Genomic DNA, 27,587 nt, shown 5'->3' with positions numbered 1-27,587 from the left:
TTTTCAGTGCCACTTTCTTTTAGGAAGGGGCCTATATTTGGACCTGCAGAATGCCTGGATAAATCCCAGTAATTTTCAGCTCCTTGTAGTGAGTTGGTTGTTCTCTATATTAACCATTGTCACTGCTAATTAATTTTTAATATAAAAATTCTTCTGCTGTCTACAACAAAGCCATCAGCCATAACATCATATAACTTTAAGAACATGACATGTAATTCTGTAGTGTTTATACACAACCTACTGCAATACATACCACATAATGAAGAAAATACTTTGGATCATTTCTGTTAGCCAAGTGCTTTTCTTTGAATATTTTAATTTCATCTGTAAGAGAAGTAAAAAAAAAAAAACATTTGAATTCCATAAACTGTTCTGTAAACAAAGAAAGGAAGGAAATGTTTTATTTAACGACGCACTCAACACATTTAATTTTTATCGCATCAGACATATGGTTAAGGACCACACAGATATTGAGAGAGGAAACCCACTGACGCCATTCATGAGATACTCTTTTCGATTAGCAGCAAGGGATCTTTTATATGCACCATCCCACAGACAGGGTAGTACATACTACAGCCTTTGATATACCAGTCGTGGTGCACTGGCTGGAACGTGAAATAGCCCAATGGGCCCACCGAAGGGGATCGATCCCACACCGACCGCACATCCAGCGAGCGCTGTACCACTGGGCTACATCATTCTGTAAACAACTCACCATTATTTAAGAGATGAATATGCAGCCTGAATAAAGTAAAACAAAATCCTATAACAGGTGATATACACATACACCTAGCTCAACATTTATATTGCTACTGGGCCCAACAAATCTTAATATCTCCTAAGTTAAAGGGTCATAACTCCTTGAAATATGTGTAAATCGACATGAAGGACAAACACGATCTGTAACAGTATATGATAAAGCTATATATAAAATTTCAACTCAATATCTTGAGGCATTACTGGTAATTTTGAGGATAATGCAAAAATTGATATCATCACCAGAAAGGTAATTCCTATATCTTACGTTTATACTTCATCAATTTGAGGCAAAGATGATGTTTGTTTTGTTTAATGACACCACTAGTGCACATTGTTTTATTAAGATTTGGTAATTTTGACATATAGTCTTAAGAGAGGAAACCCACTACATTTTTCCACTAGTAGCAAGGGATCTTTTATATGTACCATCCCACAGACAGGATATGACATACCACAGCCTTTGATATACCAATTGTGGTGAACAGGCTAGAACGAGAAACAACCCAATTTGCCCACTGACAGGGATCGATCCTAAACTGACCACACATCAAGCAAGTGCTTTATCACTGAGCTACATGTACATCCCACCCTCAAAAATGAGACAAAACCCGGACATACTTACGGGCATATTCACTAGCGAACTGTTTGAGTTCATCTGAAAACAACTCAAGAACCTTCTTGACCAAGTCTATGCTGATAATCTGTGCCACTTGGAGCTGTAATACATAGATGATTAAACAGATGCATGTACATAGGACCAGATGATAGATGATTAAACAGATGCATGTACATAGGACCAGATGATAGATGATTAAACAGATGCATGTACATAGGACCAGATGATAGATGATTAAACAGATGCATGTACATAGGACCAGATGACAGATGATTAAACAGATGCATGTACATAGGACCAGATGACAGATGATTAAACAGATGCATGTACATAGGACCAGATGATAGATGATTAAACAGATGCATGTACATAGGACCAGATGATAGATGATTAAACAGATGCATGTACATAGGACCAGATGATAGATGATTAAACAGATGCATGTACATAGGACCAGATGCTAGGCCTTTCTAGACTGAAATATCATTACATACATTTTAACTACATGTACATGTATATGTATATGTATAGTTAAAATGTTTACAGCAAGATAATATACAACTTGATCTATTTAATAGTAAATAAAGTAATAAATATTTTACTAAACAGCTACAGTAAAGTAAAAAAAACCAAAAAAAAAAACCACCATTAAGAATTTTAACTATTAAGGCAGTATCACACTTATTTTCAGTAAAACACAGTAAATTGCTGACTAATATAAACTGATGAATTATTTAAACTGGTAAATTACAAAAATTAATGAATTAAGTAAACTGATGAATTACATGTACATAAATTGATAAATTATATAAACTGATGAATTACGCAAACTGATGAATTACATAAACTGATGAATTATGTAAATTTATGAATTACGCAAACTGACGAATTACATAAACTGATGAATTATGTAAATTGATGAATTATGTAAACTGATGAATTATATGAACTGATGAATTATGTAAATTGATGAATTATGTAAACTGATGAATTATGTAACCTATTACATAACCTAATAAATTACATAAACTGGTGAATTATGTAAACTGATGAATTATATGAACTGATGGATATGTAAACTGATGAATTATGTAAACTGATGAATTATATGAACTGATGGATTATATAAACTGATGAATTACTAGTATGTAAACTAATAAATTATGTAAACTGGTGAATTATGTAAACTGATGAATTATATGAACTGATGGATTATGTAAACTGATGGATTATGTAAACTGATGTATTATGTAAACTGATGAATTACATAAACTGCTGACTTACATTTTGTTCCATCATCTGGAAGAGAATGACAGGAAGAGCTGTTGTGTAATACCCATCCCCATCGGCATCCGGCATCTCGGCCGTACACCAATCCTGTAACGGACATTAAAATATGCATTATTTACAGCCAGGACAAGAATTGGGATGTCGAGCTGGAAAGCAAGAAATTAACAGGCACGGTGGTGTTAACGTGTATTGTGCTAAAATGTAATACTATGAAATGTACTGTTAAAATACTCAAAACTTAATGTTAGTTTTGAGGAAATGAAAATATTCACACCATATTGTTAGATTTGAGGTTATGTTGCAACTATAAAGAATGCAAGTAAAATATTTCAACCTTATTATTAGATTTGATAGAATATATTAATGGTATTGTGAGGGAATGTAGTAACTGTAAAGTCTAAAATGGAAGGAAATGTTTTATTTAACGACGCACTCAAAACATTATATTTACGGTTATATGGCGTCGGACATATGGTTAAGGACCACACATATATTGAGAGAGGAAACCCGCTGTCGCCACTTCATGGGCTACTCTTTTCGATTAACAGCAAGGGATCTTTTATATGCACCATCCCACAGACAGGATAACACATACCACAGCCTTTGATATACCAGTCGTGGTGCACCTGCTGGAGTGAGAAATAGCCCAATTGACTAAGTCTAAAATATGCTAATGTTATTAAGTTAGTTTTGAGAGAATGTATTAAGTAAAAACTGTACAATTCAAGGTAAAATATATTGTCATAAATATAAAATAAAGAAAGCTGCAAGTCGATTGATAATTTTATTAATTTTATATCAACAAACATATCCAAATGGATCAGTGACAGGTAATACCAATGACATTTTCAACATGTTTGGGGCAAGTACTGTAAATTTGAAACTAAAATTAAAACTATTAGCATAATTTCATTACTCTATAAATATATCATTAAATTAAAAAGATAAAAAAAACCCCACCAATTCATACATTTATAATTTAGATGCTAAAGATAGCACTAAACCAAATAATTTCCTGCTGGGTCAAAGTTCGAGGTGCACTGAACTTTTGATAGAGAAGTGAACACCACAAGTCCTGTGATTGGTTATAAATGTGAGTGTGTTGGTTATAAAACAATTTAGTTTCATGCAATTTTATTTCATCTAGTACCAATGTGTCAAGTAGCCTTGTGTTGGGAACCTGTAAAAAACAAAAGTACTCAAATTTTGTGCGAAACTAGGGGTGTTGTAAAAACATCTGGTTATAACGAAAATGAGCCATGAAAGGTACCCTTTTCTTCAGTTAATACTTTGAAGTAGTGATTGTAGTACTGATATTTATGGGTCATAGTTTGGTTAATATATTGCATATAGTGTTTTTAAGCATAAACGTTAACATGGTAGCGTATGGGATTTTATTTGGTATAGTACAACCTAAAGACCAAAAGATACCACAATTATAGAATAGCTTACTGTCATTATTTTGAGGTAATCTAGTAACAGTAAAGAATATTAAATATTCAAACCTTATTGTCAGTTTTGAGTGAATTCTTCGTCCAGTCAGCAATATTTTGTTTCATGTTTTTCAAGTATCTGAAATTATTTAAAACACAGGGCCACATATTATTAAGAAAAATAGGTTACTGGGTAACAAACGAAGGTATATGAATGAAAATTTAAAATTTGTTTAACGACACCACTAGAGCACATTGATCAATGATGTACTAATTATCGTCTATGCAATGCCATACATTTGATAATTCTGACTCATAAATCTTTAGAGGAAACCTACTACATTTTTCCATTAGCAGCAAGGGATCTTTTATATGCATTTTCCCACGGATAGGACAGCATACACCACAGCCGTTGATATACCAGTCGTGGTGCACAGGCTGGAACGAGAAATAGCCCAATGGGCCCACCGTCGAGGATCGATCTCATACATACATACATACATGTACATACATACATACATACATTCATACATACATTCATACATTCATTCATACATACATTCAGTCACTCATTCAATTACTGCTTCATGTGTCACTGGTGGGAGCTTAATTTTGCACCTCACCCAGACACACAAGGCACTGTCTGGTGGTGGGGATTGATCCAACAAGCTCCCACATCTCAGGCAGACACTCCACCAATGAAGTAATGTTCATTTCTGTTAATACTCACAGGTTCTGCAGTAGATTGAGATACTCGTCCTTCAGTAGAGGTCCCAGGTTCTCAGATGCAATGTTCAAATCGGGATGTTTCAATAGCTCAGGGGAGCTGTAAAAAGATTCAAATAAGAAAAAAGAAATTAAGAGGTGTAACGATCCGGCAATATAGTATTGTATCACAATACAAGGGCCACAATATAATACATCAATTCAGGGGCCTAATTCACAAATGTCTCTTAGGCTCTGCTAGAGAACAAAGCATTCTCTTTGCAAGTCTTTTAGCATTGCACTGCGAGATCGTAAAGTTGCGAGTTTAGTGAATTAGGCCCCAGGACAGCTGTATTGCGATACAATACGATACATTCATGTTTTAATAATTTTTGGTACAAAAGTTGAAGCAGAAATTTACGAACTTACGAACATGCTGAGCAGAGGAATGAAAACGTAATTTCGCTGTTCAGTTGCTGAAATTCCCAAGCATTAGGTTATCATGTTTCATAAACTTCAACTAAACAGTTTAATTATCAATGATTGATATGATAAGTTTACTATCGCGATAAGTATCGTATTGTGACCCAAGTATCGTGATAAGTATCATATTGTGACTCAAGTATCGTGATAAGTATCGTATTGTGACCCAAGTATTGGGAAAAGTATCATATTGTGACCCCCAAGTATCGTGATAAGTATCATATTGTGACCCCCAAGTATCGTGATAAGTATCGTATTGTGACCCAAGTATCGGGATATGTATCATATTGTGACGCAAGTATCAGGATACGTATCGTATTGTGACCCAAGTATCAGGATACGTATCATATTGTGACCCCCAAGTATCAGGATACGTATTATATTGTGACCCAAGTATCAGGATATGTATCATATTGTGACCCCCAAGTATCAGGATATGTATCATATTGTGACCCCCAAGTATCAGGATACGTATCATATTGTGACCCCCAAGTATCAGGATATGTATCATATTGTGACCCCCAAGTATCAGGATATGTATCGTATTGTGACCCAAGTATCAGGATACGTATCATATTGTGACTCCCAAGTATCATGATAAGTATCGTATTGTGACCCAAGTATTGGGAAAAGTATCATATTGTGACCCCCAAGTATCGTGATAAGTATCGTATTGTGACCCAAGTATTGGGATATGTATCATATTGTGACGCAAGTATCAGGATATGTATCGTATTGTGACCCAAGTATCAGGATACGTATCATATTGTGTCCCCCAAGTATCGTGATAAGTATCGTATTGTGACCCAAGTATCGGGATACGTATTATATTGTGACCCCCAAGTATTGGGAAAAGTATAATATTGTGACCCCCAAGTATCGTGATAAGTATCGTATTGTGACCCAAGTATCGGGATACGTATCATATTGTGACACAAGTATCAGGATACGTATCGTATTGTGACCCAAGTATCAGGATACGTATCTTATTGTGACCCAAGTATCAGGATACGTATCGTATTGTGACCCAAGTATCAGGAAAAGTATCATATTGTGACCCCCAAGTATCGTGATAAGTATCGTATTGTGACCCAAGTATCGGGATACGTATCATATTGTGACGCAAGTATCAGGATATGTATCGTATTGTGACCCAAGTATCAGGATACATATCGTATTGTGACCCAAGTATCAGGATACGTATCGTATTGTGACCCAAGTATTGGGAAAAGTATCATATTGTGACCCCCAAGTATCGTGATAAGTATCGTATTGTGACCCAAGTATCGGGATACGTATCATATTGTGACGCAAGTATCAAGATATGTATCGTATTGTGACCCAAGTATCAGGATATGTATCGTATTGTGACCCAAGTATCAGGATACGTATCGTATTATGACCCAAGTATCAGGATACGTATCGTATTGTGACCCAAGTATCAGGATACGTATCATATTGTGTCCCCCAAGTATCGTGATAAGTATCGTATTGTGACCCAAGTATCGGGATACGTATCATATTGTGACCCCCAAGTATCGGGAAAAGTATCATATTGTGACCCCCAAGTATCGTGATAAGTATCGTATTGTGACCCAAGTATCGGGATACGTATCATATTGTGACACAAGTATCAGGATACGTATCGTATTGTGACCCAAGTATCAGGATACGTATCTTATTGTGACCCAAGTATCAGGATACGTATCGTATTGTGACCCAAGTATCGGGAAAAGTATCATATTGTGACCCCCAAGTATCGTGATAAGTATCGTATTGTGACCCAAGTATCGGGATACGTATCATATTGTGACGCAAGTATCAGGATATGTATCGTATTGTGACCCAAGTATCAGGATACATATCGTATTGTGACCCAAGTATCAGGATACGTATCGTATTGTGACCCAAGTATTGGGAAAAGTATCATATTGTGACCCCCAAGTATCGTGATAAGTATCGTATTGTGACCCAAGTATCGGGATACGTATCATATTGTGACGCAAGTATCAAGATATGTATCGTATTGTGACCCAAGTATCAGGATATGTATCGTATTGTGACCCAAGTATCAGGATACGTATCGTATTATGACCCAAGTATCAGGATACGTATCGTATTGTGACCCAAGTATCAGGATACGTATCGTATTGTGACTCAAGTATCAGGATACCTATCGTATTGTGACCCAAGTATTGGGAAAAGTATTGTATCACAACCCAAGTATCGGGATAGGTATCGTATCGCAACCTCCCGTATCGCTACAGCTCTACAAGAAATATCACTTTCAATTGGTAAATTAATCTTTGTCTTTTTAAAAATGCAGATAAATGTAGACAATTTAACACTTTAAAGGAAGGGAACATATATTGACTGGTAGGGCTGAGCAGTATTATTTCTATTCCAATATATTGTGGTTCCAGGCCTCACTGTTTAAGGGGAGCTGTATCGCTGGTTCCACATCACTCCCGTGAGACTAGTTCAAGGAGTCTTTCTTAGTTCCCCTTAAAGGGACATACCATAGTTTTTAAACACTAAGGCATATTTTTGACTATTTGATAATTGAAATCATACTTTACTTAGATTTTATGTTTCAGATTATCAGTTTCCGTACATTCGAAGTGTTTTTGGTCATCATGGTGTTTTTAATATCACAAGATACATTTCTTATATTTTTAAAAACGCATGTGCGTCTGAGAAGTAACAGTTATAGAGTCAAGATTTAGTCTATTTTTAGTGGGTATTTTACTATTTCAAAGTCACAGACGTATGTTTCTCTCAATTGTAACTTTATCCAAATGTGTTACAAGTTAATTTTCACGGGTTGAAACTAGGGTATGTCCCTTTAGTATGTGAATTTAAAAAGAATTATTACCCCAGCAGGCACTCATAACGGGGAAAATAAAAATCAAATTATCATGCATTGGTTTAACGTACACTGCTATCAGACGATTTGACACCAAAAAAACAATCACCTTGTCGGTACCAAATATGACGTCGCCACAATTTGGCAAAGCACACACAATGACATCACATAGTTTAAAGCGTTTGTGTTTACATCTTTCTGGTTTCAGTGTTAACTTGTAATAAAATAGTAGAATAATGCAATTCATTATAGATTTTTTTTAACAGAATATATAGAACTGTGGGATTTGAAAATTATCTTTGATCCGTGAATCAAAATACAAAGTTAATGCAATACCCAGAACAGTAAAGTAGTTTACGTCATTTCTATATACACGGACGTGTAGCCGATGTAGGCTATATCGAAAATAAAGGCTTAAAAAAACAAAAAAAATTGCTGGGGCAATAAATAGAATAACAAACTCTGTACCAGTTATTATCAAATTTATGTCCCTCGTGAAATAATTTTCACTTGTCTCTTGCTAAAGCTTGTGACAAGTGGAAATTATTTCACTTGGGACATAAATTTGATAACTGGTAACACGTTTATTATCCTCTATTTACAGTACTTCAGAAGAATTAAATATGAATGCTCATTTTGTTAATATCTTAAATGGCTCCCCATAATCTAAGTTAGGGGAGCAATTAATCACTCCCCTCAATTCTTTTCACAGCAAGATCTACTATTCAAAAGTTAAATACATGTAATACATATTATGATACACCCCACCTGAACAGATATGCATGGTAATTACCGAATTACAAGTTTTTTACCAGTTGAAAACACCTATCTCTTGTCTTCAGTTGGTTCTCTGACAACACAATTCATAAAAAATTGTTATAAAAAGAAGAAAGGGACTGCCATATTACTAAAACACACTTTAGTACCCAGATGTGATCCATATATTGTGAGGTTTAAACATGGCACAATCTTCTTATATAATTATGATGATGATGATGATGTATTTACTGTATAAAGATGAAAGTGGGTTATGAAAACAAAATCTGGACATTATATTATGGGTGGTCAAGTAATGAGATTAGCCCTACCTGGGCTTAAAGAGACGTACCCTAGTTTTTAAACACTACAGCATATGTTTTACTATTATAACCATTTATGATCACTGAAATCAAACATTACTTATATTTTATTGTTTAGATAGTCAATTTCCACAGAAGCGAAGTGTTTTTGCTCACCATGTTGTTTCTAATATCACAAAATACATGTTTCATATTTTTAAAAACGCACATTCGTCTGAGAAGTAGCGGTTATTGATTGGAGTTTGAATCTATTTTTTAAAGGATATTTTCCAGTTTTAATGTCACAGACTCGTGTTTCACTCTGTTGTAACTTTATCCAAATGTGTTACAGGTTTGTAGATTAACTAAACTTAGTGTCCATTTTTACATCACAGACTCTTCTTTCACTCTGTTGTAACGTTATCCACGTGTGTTACAGGTTTGTAGATTAACTAAACTTAGTGTCTATTTTTACATCACAGACTCTTCTTTCACTCTGTTGTAACTTTATCCAAATGTGTTACAGGTTTGTAGATTAACTAAACTTAGTGTCCATTTTTACATCACAGACTCTTCTTTCACTCTGTTGTAACGTTATCCACGTGTGTTACAGGTTTGTAGATTAACTAAACTTAGTGTCTATTTTTACATCACAGACTCTTCTTTCACTCTGTTGTAACTTTATCCAAATGTGTTACAGGTTTGTAGATTAACTAAACTTAGTGTCTATTTTTACATCACAGACTCTTCTTTCACTCTGTTGTAACATTATCCACGTGTGTTACAGGTTTGTAGATTAACTAAACCTAGTGTCTATTTTTACATCACAGACTCTTCTTTCACTCTGTTGTAACTTTATCCAGGTTTGTAGATTAACTAAACTTAGCGTCCATTTTTACATCACAGACTCTTCTTTCACTCTGTTGTAACTTTATCCAGGTTTGAAGATGAACTAAACTTAGCGTCCATTTTTACATCACAGACTCTTCTTTCACTCTGTTGTAACTTTATCCAGGTTTGTAGATTAACTAAACTTAGCGTCCATTTTTACATCACAGACGCTTCTTTCACTCTGTTGTAACTTCATCCAGGTTTGTAGATTAACTAAACTTAGCGTCCATTTTTACATCACAGACTCTTCTTTCACTCTGTTGTAACTTCATCCAGGTTTGTAGATTAACTAAACTTAGCGTCCATTTTTACATCACAGACTCTTCTTTCACTCTGTTGTAACTTCATCCAGGTTTGTAGATTAACTAAACTTAGCGTCCATTTTTACATCACAGACTCTTCTTTCACTCTGTTGTAACTTCATCCAGGTTTGTAGATTAACTAAACTTAGCGTCCATTTTTACATCACAGACTCTTCTTTCACTCTGTTGTAACTTCATCCAGGTTTGTAGATTAACTAAACTTAGCGTCCATTTTTACATCACAGACTCTTCTTTCACTCTGTTGTAACTTCATCCAGGTTTGTAGATTAACTAAACTTAGCGTCCATTTTTACATCACAGACTCTTCTTTCACTCTGTTGTAGCTTCATCCAGGTTTGTAGATTAACTAAACTTAGCGTCCATTTTTACATCACAGACTCTTCTTTCACTCTGTTGTAACTTCATCCAGGTTTGTAGATTAACTAAACTTAGCGTCCATTTTTACATCACAGACTCTTCTTTCACTCTGTTGTAACTTCATCCAGTTTTGTAGATTAACTAAACTTAGCGTCCATTTTTACATCACAGACTCTTCTTTCACTCTGTTGTAACTTCATCCAGGTTTGTAGATTAACTAAACTTAGCGTCCATTTTTACATCACAGACTCTTCTTTCACTCTGTTGTAACTTTATCCAGGTTTGTAGATTAACTAAACTTAGTGTCCATTTTTACGGGTTAAAACTAGAGTCTGCACCTTTAAGGCTGCATAATGGTCTAAAACGACGGCTTCACTTCAGAATTCAAAGCACAATACGAAACCATATTGTACGTTTTGTGTATTTTATAATGTATGGAAAGAGCTTGATATAGGCATTGCCTGTTGACAATCCATGACCATTACAATTTGGGAAAATAAATACTGTTTTAACCAAGTTTTGAACGAAGACAATTTGAAAAAGAGACAATTAAAGATGTGGAGAACTTTCAACTGTGTTACTACAGAATGAAACGCTACTCACTCATAAGCGTGGACCCACTGTAGAAGAGACACAATCTCATTGCCCTCTAGCTTCTGATTGATTAGCTCACACAACTGAAATAAACAAAAGCATTATTATGGAAATCTCAACAACAAGGAATGAAATGTTTTATTTAACGACGCACTCAACACATTTTATTTACGGTTTTATTACCCCAGCGGTCACTCATAACAGGGAAAATATTTTCCATATTTTCTCAGTGAGAAATATTCTGCATTCGTCTAACGAACAATACTATTGGACAATTTGACGCTTACAAACCAATGACTTTGTCAGTACTAAATATGACGTCATCATGATTTGACAAACACACAAAATGACGTTATGTAGTTTAAAGAGTTTGCCTTTACGGGTATCTGTTTTTGGTGTTAAATTAATAACAAAATGTCATTTTAATGCAATTCATTATAGATTTGGAAGCAGAATAAAGAGAACTTGTGTTTTTTTAAATTATCTACGAACGTGATTAAATTACAATGTTATAGTAATTCTCAGAACAGTGCGTAAAGTGCTTTACATCGTTCCTATACAGGTTGGCCTTCGTGCATGTGCGTCGAAAAATAAAGGCTTTTAGAGAAAAAATAGCTGAGGTAATAAATAGAATAACAAACTCGGTACCAGTTATTATCAAATTTATGTTCCTCGTGAAATAATTTTCATTTGTCACTCGCTAAAGCTCGTGACAACTGAAAATTATTTCACTCGGGACATAAATTTGATAATAACTGGTAACTCGTTTATTATCCTCTATATATGGTGTCGGGCATATGGTTATGGACCACACAGATATTGAGAGAGGAAACCCGCTGTCGCCACTTCATGGGCTATTCTTTTTCGATTAGCAGCAAGGGATCTTTTATATGCACCATCCCACAGACCGAATAACACATACCACGGCCTTTGATATACCAGTCGTGGTGTACTGGCTGGAGCAAGAAATAGCCCAATGGGCCCACCGACGGGGATCGAACCCAGACCGACCGTGCATCGAGCGGGCGCTTTACCACCCCTCTCAACAAAACCATCAGTGCATTCAACTTTATATTTAAATATGATATGAAATAAAAGATTATTTAATACTCAGTAAGTCATTTCAACTTATTTTCATGCTTATGTCCAGCTATCAGTGTTTCTGCCAAAAAGAAAAATTTAGGTATGGCGCTATGAAATTTAATGCAACCAGTCAACAGTGGGTATGGGGAGCCTCCCCCAGAAAGAAAATGGGTTAAGTTTAGGGTTAGGAATAAGAAAACCATACAGTAATGATGAGAGTAATTAATTTTGTCAAAACGTTAACTTAAAAAAATAAAATACCTGTTTTACCCTCTGGGAGAAACCCTGGCTATCTGGGCTGCCTGTCTAGGACAGTGGGTTAGTTGTTAGTTGTTATTGGTTAGTGAGAGAGAAAAATCGGTGTAGTGGTCTTACACCTACCCACTGAGTCGTTGAAAGTCAGTACCCAGTACCTACCAGCCTCGAGTCCGATGGCTTAACCACAACACCATCACGGCCTGTTATCCCAGTAATTCACTAACATTTATTGACTATGTGGTACTCACGTGTTGTGACAAGGCTTTGTGATACATCAGGGTATAAGAGTTGACAATGTCATACTCGGGTGGACAGACTGGGGGTAGTAAGGTCTATTTACTATGTGGTACTCACGTGTTGTGACAAGGCTTTGTGATACATCAGGGTATAAGAGTTGACAATGTCGTACTCCGGTGGACAGACTGGAGGTAGCAAGGTCTATAAGACAAAATGGAAAATTAATCAAATCAATCTTAATTACTCTCAGTCATGAAATACACATACAGAATAATTTGTTTCACTATCTTGTTATAATTAAATTTCTGTTTATATAAATCTATTAGAATATACAGGGCTCGACCTACCAGATGTCTGAACTCAGTAGTCTGCCGGGCTACTATATTTTTTTGCACATCCAGTTACTCCACAATCAACAAGACACTTAAACACCTAAAACCCCCACCTAAATGATTTGGTTTTTTCTCTCTTTTTTTAATTTATTAAAATTATGGGGCTACCAATTTTTACGGAGGACTACCTGATTTTATAACCTTGTATGGGCTACCACTGAAAAAACTTAAGGTCAAGGCCTGATATACATTTACAAGTACTTCTCTAACCAATTAAAATGAGTAAAACAAACTAATTACGAACAGTGTTTGTGTGCTAGAAAACCAAGATTAAGGGCTTTGGTGCACAGCAATATCATTATGTAAGGTACCCAAGTCCAAACCACATTGTTAACAACTATGATCAATTATTCTCCTATCTTTAATTACTGACAGATTTTACCCACATTTTGTCCAGACAGAAATCATGAAAAAAAACATTACAATGACACAAATTCCACATAATAGATGATAAATATGTCACTTATCTCGACTAAGATCTCCTAGGACAAAAAGCATGCATTTTTTTGCCATCTGACATTTTACTTTTTTATGGAATACTCTTCAAGAGGGGTGGAAGCCTCCTAAGTATGTGATGTCATCACAAGTGCTTTTATACCACAATGCATGTTATGACATTGTTAAATTATGTCACATCCTTTCACCCCTTTTGGAGAGAATTCCATAAAATGGTAAAATGGCAGCCAGCACAAAATTACATGTGTTTTGCCCTAGACAATCTCAGTGAAGTCAATATACAATGTATGTGATATGGTTATAATCTAATATGTGGAATCTGTGTCATTGTAATGGGTTTTTTCAAAGATTTCTGTCTGGACAAAATGTGGGGGAAATCTAACGGTAATTAAAGGTAGAAGAATAATTTATCGTCCCTGTGGGATGCACTATAGTTTACAGGTGTAAAAATCTTGTAATCTACACTATAATTACTGGCTTTGGGAATCTGGTAGTCCAAAGTAGATTTTGGTAGCTAAATCAGATGGGCTACCACTAAGGTTGAGCCTTGTAACTGAATTATGTTCAATAAATTTAAATTAAAATTCTACTCAACATTCTACAACAAAAAGAAGTTACTACTTTTTATTTATCCAAACTTTACAATCCTCACCTTGACGACCTTGAGGTCTTCAATCATGAGTTGTCTCAAAATTTCAAGATGTCTGACTAGCCACATTTTATTACTTGTTCGGTCCTCCAGCTGGGTGCCTTCCATTCTGAAAATTCATACCATTACAAGACTAGCTCTAAAGTCTGTCCCATCATTTTATAAAAATAATTTTTTTGTAAATAATTTCAGTTTGGTTTGACATAAGAAGAAATGTAAAAGTGTTTTGGAAATAACAAATACATGTAAATACTATTTTTGTGTGCAATTGACAAATCAATCGGTTCAGAAATAAATAACTTGTAGTAAATTTCATAGGATGAAAAAAGTGAAAAAAGGTGTTCCCTGTGGGACTGACTATAGGTGAGATGAATTTTTTTTTTTTTTAAATGGTCATGCATACCGAGTGAAAATACAACTACGTCTACCCAAAATATCTGTCCGGGGACCAATATCACAAAAAAAAAAAAAAAAACCAAGTACTCTGCTGTTCGATTAGGATTATTGTTGTATTAGAGTGGGAATCTTCGCCTACCCTGTGGTAGGCAGCAATTCAGTGTTTTCGCTATACTGTTATCTCTGGCTGAGAAAGCGATCATACCCATCCAAATGTGCATTTAGTTCTCGAACAGCAGAGTATTCGGGTTTCGAAAACCTAATTTCGTGTATGCACATAAACATAAATCTAAAACTAATCCACAATTTGTATTACTATTAACAGTACAACTAATATAGTTTATATACATATTTCATTTCCCTTCACCCCTACAATGTGCCATTTCTGTAATGATGTAATTTTCTGCATGAAATAGAAATATGTGTAAATTTACAATGTTTTGTGAAACTGCCTCCTGATTTACAAGAATTACAGAAATGAACAAACACTGCACAAAATAAATAGAAAATAATAAAATAGAAATATACTAAAACATTTAATTGTCATGCATTTTTTTTTGTGTGAGTTGCATCCAGAATTGTTTTAATGGTTATTTTGGCAGTCTACAGTGGCCTAGCATGGGTTGCCAGCGCCTGGGGCAAGGCAAATATTGCGCCCCCTAACCAGTGGACTGTTAGCACTCCCCGAGTCCCTTCCATCAGTCCACGCTACGCCACTGGCAGTCTATAATTCTGACATCAGAACATAGTTGTGATCACGTCTCTTTTAAATAACCAAATAAAAGTTTGTTTCATGCAAGTTACCTCCCCTCAATGCAGTCTTTAAGAACTTGGAAAGTTTTTTTTCTCCAACACTTTGGACGTCCTGGAGGTAAAAAACCAGTCTGTTTCTGTCTTTCTTTGTAAGCAGAGTCCATTCTGAAATTAAAAAATTTAAACAGTAAATATTTAACATCTGAGCCAAATTCATTTAAAAACTTTAAAACATTAAATATTAACACTTTACAGCAATACACAGAACTTGTAATATATATATATTTTAAAAATACCACCCAAAAAACAAAAAATACTTCTCTATTTTCAATCCCAATGACCTTAACCTTTGAGACATAAAAAAAAAGAGCTTATCTCCTGAACCATCTCTATCTTCTTTGATTCAGAAGTAAATCATAAATGCCCCCTCCACCTAAAACAAAATTTAAAATCACTCACAACAACAAAGACCTTTCAGCAAGTAACCCAACATGTATTCCCATATATTCTCTCAGCATTAAGTTTTTATAGCAGTAGTTTGAATATACTACATTTTGTAGTCCAGACTAAATAGCCTCAAAGGCACCCCCTCCCCCCCCACCCCCCACAGTATTACAATTTAAAATGTGTTGAGTGCATTATTAAAAAAAGAAAAATTCTTTCTTTCTTTTTTATTCTGCTCAGGATGAATGACAAATATTCAGCAGATTAGCCGATCTAACCAACATAGAATAAAGCTGATATCAAAAGGCAGTGCGTGCATGTGTAATGTTTTAACATGCTCTCATATACCACAGAGGTCTCGAGCATGTCCGCCCCAGGGTTCGGCCTCTGAGAGGCTAGGGGCCCAACCCGGGGCAGAACAAAAGGCAGTAACCAGTTATTCTCTATATTCACCACTTTTGTTTTACATGTGGGTGATACTAAATTTTCCTGTTGAAATCACCAGACTGAATGTACTATTCTTCACCTTATTTATTAAGCTAAAATTAAGACACTGAATAGTTGTTCTCGTAACTCAAAATTCCAATCCGAACCTTTCTTCTCTTTCAATGATTCGTAGTGCTGTTACTATCAACTTTGGTTCTCTCCTCACAGATATAAGAGTTCGGTGCAGAATGATCCAGAGTTGCTTCCCCAGTTCCTCAGAAAGCTTCTCCACTTCCGCAAAATAATTATTCAGAGTCTGGCAAATATAAAACATTTTTTAGCTAAGGTATTACAGCACTATTATCCTATAACTCACCCATGATATCCATGTCATAAACCCATATGATAATTTACTTTATTAACCCAGTTAATAATGGTATGCAAATCTGCAAGGTCTCTAGGTAATTTGTTGCTGTGTATGGGTCATTTGCTTACAAGCCAACAAGACCCGTGTACCTGAGCGTAACGTTTTCAAAGATTTGTTTAAAATGCGTGACGTCAAACTAATCTGTGCTAATCGTGATGACATATTATTGATGGCGGCAACTTTAGTACTGTGATTTACTAAAAAAGTAATTAGAATGTTATTTTAGAAGTGTTATAGGATAAATAGAATTCGCTACTCGTGTTTTTTAACATGTAAATATCAACCTCGTCTAGTTAATCGGTATTTGTCTCGGCAGAGCCTCGACAAATACCGATTAACATAGACTTGGTTGATATTTTCCATATTAAAAAATACTCGTGACAAATCCTCTATCTATCCTTCCACCATATAATGCATTAGCTTAATAATAGTCAGCCAGCAAAATGTCTCTCTGACTGATATTGTCCGTATATGTGTAGAGTTTTTGTTGTCATTGTATATACTTATTTTTGTACTTATATTCAATTAAAGTTCAAGCATGCTGTGCTGGGCACACACTTCAGCTATCTGGACTGTCTGCCCAGGATTGTAGTGGCCTTACACCTACCCACTGAGTCGTTAAACTCACTTTGGTGAGAGCCGGTACCTACCAGCCTTACATCTGATGGCTAACCACTTCACCATCGAGACCGGTTGTTATTATTACATGTATATTGGCTATTGTTTGGTGTAGGGATTTTTTCACGCATGTTTCTGATTTGGCAATCTGGCATACATGTATGCATAATTAAAACTGCGTACAAAATATGTACAATTTGTACAGCTAGGCAGGTCTGCAAGCTGGGACAACAGAACTGGAAACCGAGTATCCAGTACTCTAATAATGGAACTCGACCCCACTCCTATCTTTAAACAGGGGTCGGATTTAGCTCAGTTTGTACAGCTCTCGCATCAGATGTTTGAGTCAAAGAATTGGACATTCTTAATGGACACATTGGAATTTCCCCCCCCCCCCCCCATCCCAACCAGTGCCCAATGATTGGAATATCAAAGGCCATAATAATAATTGATATATTCCGTCCTGTCTGTGGGAAAGTGTATATAAAAGATTCCTTGCTTCTAATGGAAAAACGTAGAGTCTCTTCTGTAAGACTCTATGTCAGAAGTACCAAGTGTTTGACATCCAGTAGTCGATAATTAAGCAATCAATGTGCTCAAGTGGTGCCATTAAACCAAAAAAGACTTTAACTTTACCTTTAAATACAATTGTTTCTTGCCTAAATTAATTATGTGATTAATCCTGAGGAGTAATCTTTTCTTTTTTTTCAATATCACTAGAAAGCCACCTACAACAGATCAGAAACCAGCAACGATATACATGTTATACTCACATTTCTGTCTGTTGGACTCTGGTTTGGCTGTTTGTGTAGCTCCAGAAGAAGGTCATCTCGAGAAAGTTCAAGGTCAGTCAAACTTGAAAACCAAACAAATTGAAAATACAGAAACATACATATTTCATTGAACATATAACTTTTTTTTTTTTTTTAATTATATAATATTGGAGAAAACTTGGACCCAGTAGCGAAGAGAAAAAGAAGGAAGTTACAGTCATGTGACCGGAACTAGAGAGGAGTATGCAGTAGAAGAATTTAGACCATCCCATTGGCTGTTGGGATGTTCGGACCAGACTACTAGCTGTAGGGGGGGGGGGGGGGGGGGGATGTTGTGCACTTGTTTTGAGGACAGGTAATGTGAAAAGAAAAAAATTACATTGAAAAGTATTCATAGTTAATATGATCGATGAATCAAGGGCATAACAAGCATATTTATATTATTAATTAAAATGGATCCATAGTAAATTAAATTGGAGCATGAATAAGCAGGGCTCACCCTGGATCAAAAATACCTGTAGCCAAAATATTAGCCAAATGGAATTTTTATTAGCCATATTGAAAATGCTTTAGCCAAATTTGTTTTACGCAGTACTGTATAGAGTATTTATATATGAATATGAAAATGTATCTTTTTCAGCTAATTGTGTACAAACTGGAATAAATAGGAATAACAAAACCTCAATGGGATTAGGGGCAGTTAATATATTACTTCAAGTTTTTTCAGCGGCGGTGGGGTTGGGATGGGGTTAAGCAATATCTTCAAAGTTTCTAGCCAGTACCCCATACATCCACCCCCACTTCTAAGGCCTATGACATTAAATTAACAAACATACAGAGATATGGGGGTGGGTGGATCTTTATGGATGGAGTTGTTTTTTCTTTCTTCCTTTTTTCCCAAATAAACATTTGAGAGCTTTTTTTATACATTTAACTGCAATTTGTATAATTTAAATACTGCATGTTCATTTCCGGCGATCGTGATCTGCATGCGTGCTCTCGACCATGGGTACGAAATTAACAAAGACAAAGGAATAAACAAAAACTGCAGTTAGGTATTCATTGATGCGAATAACTATTGTTTTTCTACAAATTTACATCAAGATTTACTTTTGCATAATCGTATTGTTTAATGTCCGCAACGATGTCTCTTGACATGCTGGTGTCAGCTGACTGAAGTGTGACGTATATTCACACCGAGAGCTGTCCTCAGTTCAGCCAACGAACGTTCTTCCTAACGTTCGCGAACTATTTGATTGGTGTTCGTCGTGTCCATTTGGTTTAACGTGAAGCGCACAAACCAGTCAAACCGGTCTGGCTGAACTCAGATCTTGAGATAGCCTACGTCTTTTGGCCCTGAACTGGCATGTGTATTCAAATTGACACGCATTGTTGGTCTGTTTTTATTATTTTGGTTCACAGATTTTACAACGTAAAAATAACAAGTTACAGATCTTCCAGACATTGCTGTCATACATGTTGAATGCATGCCGTTAAAATTAATAACCGTGATTATTAAAATAAGCAAACATTATAAGGCCTATGCTGTATTCTGCATGACACCGTTTCTCGTTACCGGTCGCGAGATCGCTATTACGCTAATTGAATGTTTGAGGTGTCGGATAGATTATGTAACCGTTTGTTCACACATGAAGACAGTAAATGGCTTAGCCAAAATTTTAGCCACTTGCAAATTTTATTAGCCATTTTTTGTAAAAATTAGCCAGTGGCTAATTTGGCTACCGACAGCACCCTGATAAGGAAATTAAATAGAAAAGGGAAATTCTTAGATTTACATTTATCCTGTAACCACCATTTCTATTGACAAAATATGACGACGGATAAAGCAAAGTAATATCCGTATAGTAGCAGGATGTGACTTCTGACGTCACTCATGTGACATCACACGCATAGCTAAATTACAAAATCACTCATTTGACCTCTAGGTCATTATACAATGTGGCTGAAATAACAGAAATAATAGCTTTTCCCCTTAATATTTATGGTCTGCAGGCAGAGCTTCGCAGAATTTCCCATTCTTACCTTCTTTGAGTAAACCATATATCCGATGTCAGTAACTAGTTATTCTCTATTTATGTGCAAAACTGGGCTTATATTTTGTGAAACTGAGTCCTGCACTTACTGTTTGTGAGCCTGTAGAAGCTTTCCTTCAGCTATCAGGTTGCGAGTCCGTTCCACACTCTCTGGGACCGTGAAGATATGTCGGAGGTTTTCACACGCTGCTGCAAGCTGAAACAAAATACAATAATGACATCAGGCAGAGGTTTTCACTGCCAAAGTACTCTGCCGTTCGAGAGCTATAGCGATGTTTGGATGGTTATAATCGCTCTCTCAGTAAGAGATAACTCTATATAACGAAAACACAGAATTTCTTCCTACAACTGAACAGACAAATATTTCCACTCTAATACAACACTCAGGCCCTAATCTTGCCAGAGAAATGAAGGTGGTTTTCGATGAAAGTCTGCTCTAGTTGCCAAGTTTTGAGCAGTAGTGAGTTGGACCTAATCCGATTTCAAAAACGAAATGACACACAACAAACGTCAAAACACCAACTTGTTTACTGTCATAGCTCACTTGGCAACACGTCGATGTATGTAGGTCCGTGTTTTTACTTTGGCGCCAGACTGTACATCGACGCATGTCACACCGGCTGCTGTGACCAGTCCCCAGTTGTTAATTCCCGGCCACATTCATTTCAGTAATGCCAGAACATACTAATTATTACTTTCATTTTAACATAACATAACAACTACTAAATAATATCATGTTTTTAATGTAACATACATGTTTTGTTGACACTTTATTACCGGAATTAGTATTTTATATCGAAATATTACGATTAGAACCAAATGTACAATTCGGAATTTTTTTTAAATGAACAAACTGACAACAAAAAGTATGGCGAACCATTACAAAATGTACCAATAAATGTTCACTTCACCTATTTTTATCAAAATTCTCCCCTTTCTTCTGGGAAGGGAAAAGTCACTTCTCCTACTTTTTCAATTCTATATTACAGCCTGAATACTAATCCTATATTTGACATTAAATACCTTTACATCGATCATTTTCCAGTTCGCTGATAGCAAATATTTCACATATTAAATTACTAATACACACACTATTGGTAGAAGCCCATTTAACTAAAACATTGTTGAAATGTGGTGCTGTCGGGTTTCTTCAAGTTGTGGTTAATTTAATGGCATTTAACATTAAACACAGGATTAATGTTGTATTAGAGCGTGTATCTTTATCTGCTGAGCCTACTAGGCGGTAGGTAAAAATCCTGTTTTTGTTATTATATTGGTAAAAATAAACTAAAAATATTTACTATCGGAGGGTCGGGGGTGGGGGTGGGGTCAGCACTAAACAATTTACACAAGTTAAAAAATTCAAGAAAAATTTGATGAATTCCGATATGAGTGGCAAAAAAGTATTAAATAACTGAGGAACCATTTAAATTTTATTCTATTAATTTTAAGAATGATTTCCATTACACTAAACTTGCTGCAATGGTTGTAATAAAGAGAAAAAAAAGGATTAAGGCTGCGAACACTGCCATAATCGAGCAACTTACAGATAACTGACAATTACATAACGCCATAGGAGTTGTGTCTCGGAGTATGTGACAAATATTATTTAAAGAAATAGTTTACCCGACAAAACTTCTTATTTTCCTCTCTAAGCCCAGACAGTTTTTCATGCAGTGGTTGCAGCACTTTGTAGTTTTCGTCAACTTCGTCCAAACTGAAAAGGAATGTTAACATTTTATTACATTTTTAAATTAATATATATATATTAAAAAAAATTGTAATGTAAAATTCATTGTTAGTTTAGTTCTTTAAAAAATTTTTTACTTAAAATAAACAAATTAAACACTCAAACTTAAATTTAATTTAAAAAAAACATTATTATACAAAATGTGTTAAGATGCATTCAGGTGAACAATCCTAGATGCAACTATAAAGCAAGTTTCACAGATCTACATCTTACAGTTTGTAAGACATGATTTCCCAGGGCTTCTAGAATATTTGTTTTTTATCCATTAGCCATGGGATAAGTGATTTTTAAAATTTACTAACCACGATTAAAAATTAACTAGTCCTACTTTACATTAAGTTAATATAATTTTACTAAATAATAGATAAACATGTAATCAGATATGTTGCCTAAAGAGGGAGATAGAGATTAAAAACACTAACATTGGGGGTTGAGGTGGGGGCAGGATATTCATATCTACAAAATAGACTTAACTGCAAAAAAAAATTTTTTACTAGCCATCAGGCATGATAATAGTAGTTATTTACTAACCTAAAACTGAATATCACTAGCCGTGGGAGTGGGGCTACCATAATCTAGAAGCCCTGGTTTTCCACCGAGTTAAACATTAATTAAAATATTTTAACAAAAAATTAAAATTCATAACTTTAAGAAAGTTTTTAAACATCATGCATCAAGATGAACATACGTAGTTGCAACTACAAACCAAGTTTCACTGATCTAGCTTCTAGGACTTACAGTTTATGAAAAATTGATCTAAATATGAAATACCAACATCAACATAAGACAACAGTGATTAAGGACCACACAGATAATGAGGAAATCCACTCAGCTGCTGCCAAGCAATGAGTTATTCTTTCCGATTAGCAGCAAGGAATCTTTTATATGCAACATCCCACAGGCATGACAGCACATACCACTACCATTGATATACCAGTTGTGGGGTACAGGTTCGAATGGAAAAACACCAATAAGAGATTGGCTCCACCAAAGGGGTTTGACCTTCCAGTGCAAGTACCTCAGGCGAACATTCTACCAACTGAGCTAGATACTGCCGCCAGATGGAAAGAAAGAAATGTTTTATTTAACAATGCACTCAACACATTTTATTTACGGTTATATGGCGTCAAACATATGGTTAAGGACCACACAGATTTTGAGAGGAAACCCGCTGTCACCACTTCATGGGCTACTCTTTCCAATTAGCAGCAAGGGATCTTTTATTTGCACTTCCCACAGGCAGAATAACACAAACCATGGCCTTTGTTGAACCAGTTATGGATCACTGGTCGGTGCAAGTGGTTTACACCTACCCATTGAGCCATGCGGAGCACTCACTCAGGGTTTGGAGTCGGTATCTGGATTAAAAATCCCATGCCTCGACTGGGATCCGAACCCAGTACCTACCAGCCTGTTGACCGATGGCCTAACCATGACACCACTGAGGCCGGTCAGATGGAAAGAAAGAAATGTTTTATTTAACAACACACTCAACACATTTTATTTACGGTTATATGGCATCAGACCATAGAGAGAGGGAACTCGCTGCCACCATTTCATGGGCTACTCTTTTCGATTAGCAGCAAGGGATCTTTTATATGCACCATCCCACAGATAGGGTAGTACATACCAAGGTCTTTTATATATACCAGTTGTGGTGCACTGGCTGGAATGAGAAATAGTGCAATGGGGCCACCGACGGGGATCGATTTGACACCGACCGCGCATCGAGCGAGTGCTGTACCACTGGGCTACATCCCGCTCCTAACGCCAGATGGATATAAGCTCATACAGTAGTTGTAAGGAGATACAAAATCTATTCAACAGAGTAGCCATCTATTTTTTGTCCAATCCCAACATTACCTCTGCTTAATTTCGTAGACATCCTGCAGTGCACTCTGCAGCTGGTTTAAACCGGTTCTGACTCCATCAAGCTGTGATTGGACGGCAGTTTTCAACATGGCTTCCACTGAGGCCTTCTTCCTCGACACCCGCCGCTTGTACTGGTCAACCTTCTCTAACTGCTCGGGTTTCTGAATCAAAATATTCAATCATGAAAGAGAGAAAAAAGTTTTGTTTGGCATTACATTAGTACATTTTAAACTAAGGGAGGGATGTAGCCCAGTGGTAGAGCGCTCGATTGATGCGCACTCGGTTTGGGATTGATCCCCATCAGTGGGCCCATTGGGCTATTTTTTGTTCCAGCCAGTGCACCACGACTGGTATATCAAAGTCTGTGGTATGTGCTATCCTGTCTGTAAGATGGTGCATGTAAAAGATCCCTTGCTACAAAATGGACAAATATAGCAGGTTTCCTCTCTAAGACTATATATCGAAATTACCAAATGTCTAACATCCAATAGCAGATATTAATAAATCAATGTGCTCTTGTGGTGTCATTAAACTTATCTATATTAGTCAATTTTCAAAATCATATATCTAGAGTATTTCTTTGAAAAATATTACAAAATGGCTAATTTAAACAAAATGTTATTGGCCAAAAAAAAAAAAATTTGCTACAAATTAGCTAATTTGGCAATGGGCAGGGTGAGCCCTGGATTAGCCAAAAGAAATTTGTGAAAACTTAGCCATACCCATCTGCAGCAAATTTGTGAAAACTTAGCCACACCCACCTGCAGCAAATTCATGAAAACTTAGCCACGCCCACCTGCAGCAAATTTGTGAAAACTTAGCCACGCCCACCTGCAGCAAATTCGTGAAAACTTAGCCATGCTCACCTGCAGCAAATTCGTGAAAACTTAGCCACGCCCACCTGCAGCAAATTCTTGAAAACTTAGCCACGCCCACCTGCAGCAAATTCATGAAAACTTAGCCACGCCCACCTGCAGCAAATTCGTGAAAACTTAGCCACACCCACCTGCAGCAAATTTGCGACATGTTTAGCTGCCGCTGCCTTAGCTTCAACCTCCAGTCGGCCCAAGTCAAGTGGAGCTGGAGCAGGACCTTGCTGTTGACCCTCCATGTCTCTGTCTGGGAAATAATTTTTAAAAAAAGAAAAGAAAAAACATGTCTGATAAAATAAAATAAATTTCCACAAAATATTTATTGGTTATGAACACAAAAAAATGGGACAAAATTTACGTATGTTAAACCTTAAGTAATAAATATGATCAGAATTAATTAATACAGAATGACTTGGGAAATTAACCACAAATAGTAAACTGCATCACGTATAGTCCGTCCCATCTGGTTTCATGTAAGAAGAAAAGTAAGTCTTTTGCAAAGAACAAACAAAAAACAAAAAAAAAAAAAAAAAAACCCACCTATATTTGTGTGCAATTTAGGAAACAATTGGCCAAGAAATAAATAACTTGTAGTAATTCTATATCGTAAATTCAATTGAAAGAAAGAAAGAAATGTTTTATTTAACGACGCACTCAACACATTTTATTTACGGTTATATGGCGTCAGACATATGGTTAAGGACCACACAGATTTTGAGAGGAAACCTGCTGTCGCCACTACATGGGCTACTCTTCCGATTGGCAGCAAGGGATCTTTTATTTGCGTTTCCCACAGGCAGGATAGCACAAACCATGGCCTTTGCTGAACCAGTTATGGATCACTGGTCGGTGCAAGTGGCTTACACCTACCCATTGAGCCTTGCGGAGCACTCACTCAGGGTTTGGAGTCGGTATCTGGATTAAAAATCCCATGCCTCGACTGGGATCCGAACCCAGTACCTACCAGCCTGTAGACCGATGGCCTAACCATGACGCCACCGAGGCCGGTCTAAATTCAATTGTTGCACACATCAAAAGTCATGCACGGGTGAATATTTTTCAGAATGCTTAATTGCACGATACACCGGACAGCACTGTAGTGTAAAGTCCGAACCAAAATGTTAACAACTACCAAAAATTGCTCTCCTACCTTTATTTTTCGTTAGATTTTACTTACATTTTGTCCAGACAGAAATCTAGGAAAAACCATTACAATGACACAGATTCCACATACTAGATGATAACCATGTCACCAATATCGATTTCACTGAGATCGCATAGGGCAAAAAGCATGTAATTTTGTGCCAGCTGTCATTTCGACTTTTTATGGAATATTCTCCAAGAGGGGCGAAAGGATATGACTTAATCTAACAAGTCATAACATGTTATGATATAAAAGCAAACCGTGATGACATCATATTAATTTTTACAATTATTTTTTGTTTGTTTAAATATACCACTAAAGATCATTGATTTTATGTTAATTATGTCACGTACTTTGGAGACTTTCACCCCTCCTGAAGAAGATTCCTTAAAAAAGCAAAATGTCACTGGGTTTTTTCACAACTTGTGTGTGGACAAAATTTGGGGGAAATGTAACGGTAATTAAAGGTAGGAGAGTAATTTTTGGTAGTTGTTAATAATTTGGTTCGGACAGTAGTAGGCTATCTAACTTTTAAGTACTGTATGAAAAAAAAGGCGTTCTCCGTGGCGTGTGAAAGACTATAAACATAAATGTGTGAAATACCAACAGTCATTTTATCATTGAGCAACTTTTAATGGTCTCTTTGGTGCAGAATATATTGGTTTCGCTTACTTACAAATAACTACTTTATAATGTCATACTGAACAACGTTGATCTACGATTCAAGAAATACTCCTACTAGTCCTAAACTCCCTAAGCAGACATCTTCGTAAACTGGTTCACCGTTACCACTTGTTCAGCATAATTTCATAAAGTAATATATAGCGGACTAGTTTTACAAGAACCAGTTTATGAACAAACGGGGCCCTATTGAGGTAGCAGTTATGTTGGGCACTGTATAAATGAAGTTTGTTTTGTTTAACGACACCACTAGAGCATATTGATTTATTAATCATTATTGGATGTCAAACATTTGGTAATTTTGACATATAGTCTTAGAGAGGAAACCAGCTACAATTTTCCATTAGTAGCAAGAGATCTTTTATATGCACCATCTCACAGACAGACAGCAACAGCCTTTGATATACCAGTTGTGGTGCACTGGCTGGAATGATAAATAGCCCAATGGGCCTACCGACATGGATCAATCTTAGACAAACTGTACATCGAGCGAATGCTTTACCACTGGGCTATGTCCCACCCCCGTATAAATATTATGCACCATTGCACTTGAAAGATTTCCATACAAGACGACAAAATAATAACTAAAGTTGGTGAGCATTCTTAAAAAAGAAAGCAAAAAAAGTACACTCATTTAAGGTAACAAATAGCAGGATCATTTGCCCTTTGACTTATTTTTGTTCTCATCCCAATCAGTGCCCCAGCCATGACTCAAAAGGCTGTGGTAGGTAGTCCTTACCATGAGAAAAGTGCATATAATTAAAACAAACAGATAACTCAAGATTTTTTTTATTAAAAGTAGCTGTGTGGCATTAGCAGTTTCTTCTCTATCTTTCTCTTTTAAAAAAAAATTAGTTTCTTTCGTTTAATGACACCACTGGAGCACATCGATTTATTATCTGCTATTGAATGTCAAACATTTGGATA

General features: G+C 36.0%; 1 protein-coding gene across 4 annotated transcripts in view; it reads right to left on the bottom strand.

Moving 5' to 3' along the window:
* The window catches only part of LOC121377261 (exocyst complex component 3-like), a 38,252-nt gene extending 11,492 nt beyond the window's left edge, over positions 1 to 26,760 (bottom strand). The window contains exons 1-16 of one of the 4 annotated variants that reach the window (XM_041505184.1): positions 26,656 to 26,760; positions 24,970 to 25,082; positions 23,955 to 24,124; positions 21,968 to 22,058; positions 20,431 to 20,537; positions 18,288 to 18,369; positions 16,637 to 16,785; positions 15,651 to 15,764; positions 14,454 to 14,559; positions 13,071 to 13,154; positions 11,385 to 11,458; positions 4,829 to 4,924; positions 4,171 to 4,237; positions 2,660 to 2,752; positions 1,382 to 1,475; positions 254 to 324 (exon numbers count right to left, since the gene is read on the bottom strand). In XM_041505184.1, the coding sequence (XP_041361118.1) occupies positions 254 to 324; positions 1,382 to 1,475; positions 2,660 to 2,752; positions 4,171 to 4,237; positions 4,829 to 4,924; positions 11,385 to 11,458; positions 13,071 to 13,154; positions 14,454 to 14,559; positions 15,651 to 15,764; positions 16,637 to 16,785; positions 18,288 to 18,369; positions 20,431 to 20,537; positions 21,968 to 22,058; positions 23,955 to 24,124; positions 24,970 to 25,074 (1,503 nt within the window). In that variant the 5' untranslated portion in view covers positions 25,075 to 25,082; positions 26,656 to 26,760. Of the gene's footprint in view, positions 1 to 253; positions 325 to 1,381; positions 1,476 to 2,659; positions 2,753 to 4,170; positions 4,238 to 4,828; positions 4,925 to 11,384; positions 11,459 to 13,070; positions 13,155 to 14,453; positions 14,560 to 15,650; positions 15,765 to 16,636; positions 16,786 to 18,287; positions 18,370 to 20,430; positions 20,538 to 21,967; positions 22,059 to 23,954; positions 24,125 to 24,969; positions 25,083 to 26,586 lie in introns of all 4 variants that reach the window. The other 3 variants (XM_041505185.1, XM_041505186.1, XM_041505187.1) reach the window with 3 other exon arrangements.
* Positions 26,761 to 27,587: the final 827 nt, after the last annotated feature.

Source organism: Gigantopelta aegis, chromosome 7 (genome assembly GCF_016097555.1).
Source record: "Gigantopelta aegis isolate Gae_Host chromosome 7, Gae_host_genome, whole genome shotgun sequence".
Classification (NCBI taxonomy): domain Eukaryota; kingdom Metazoa; phylum Mollusca; class Gastropoda; order Neomphalida; family Peltospiridae; genus Gigantopelta; species Gigantopelta aegis.
This window is presented reverse-complemented; position numbering and strand designations above follow the sequence as displayed.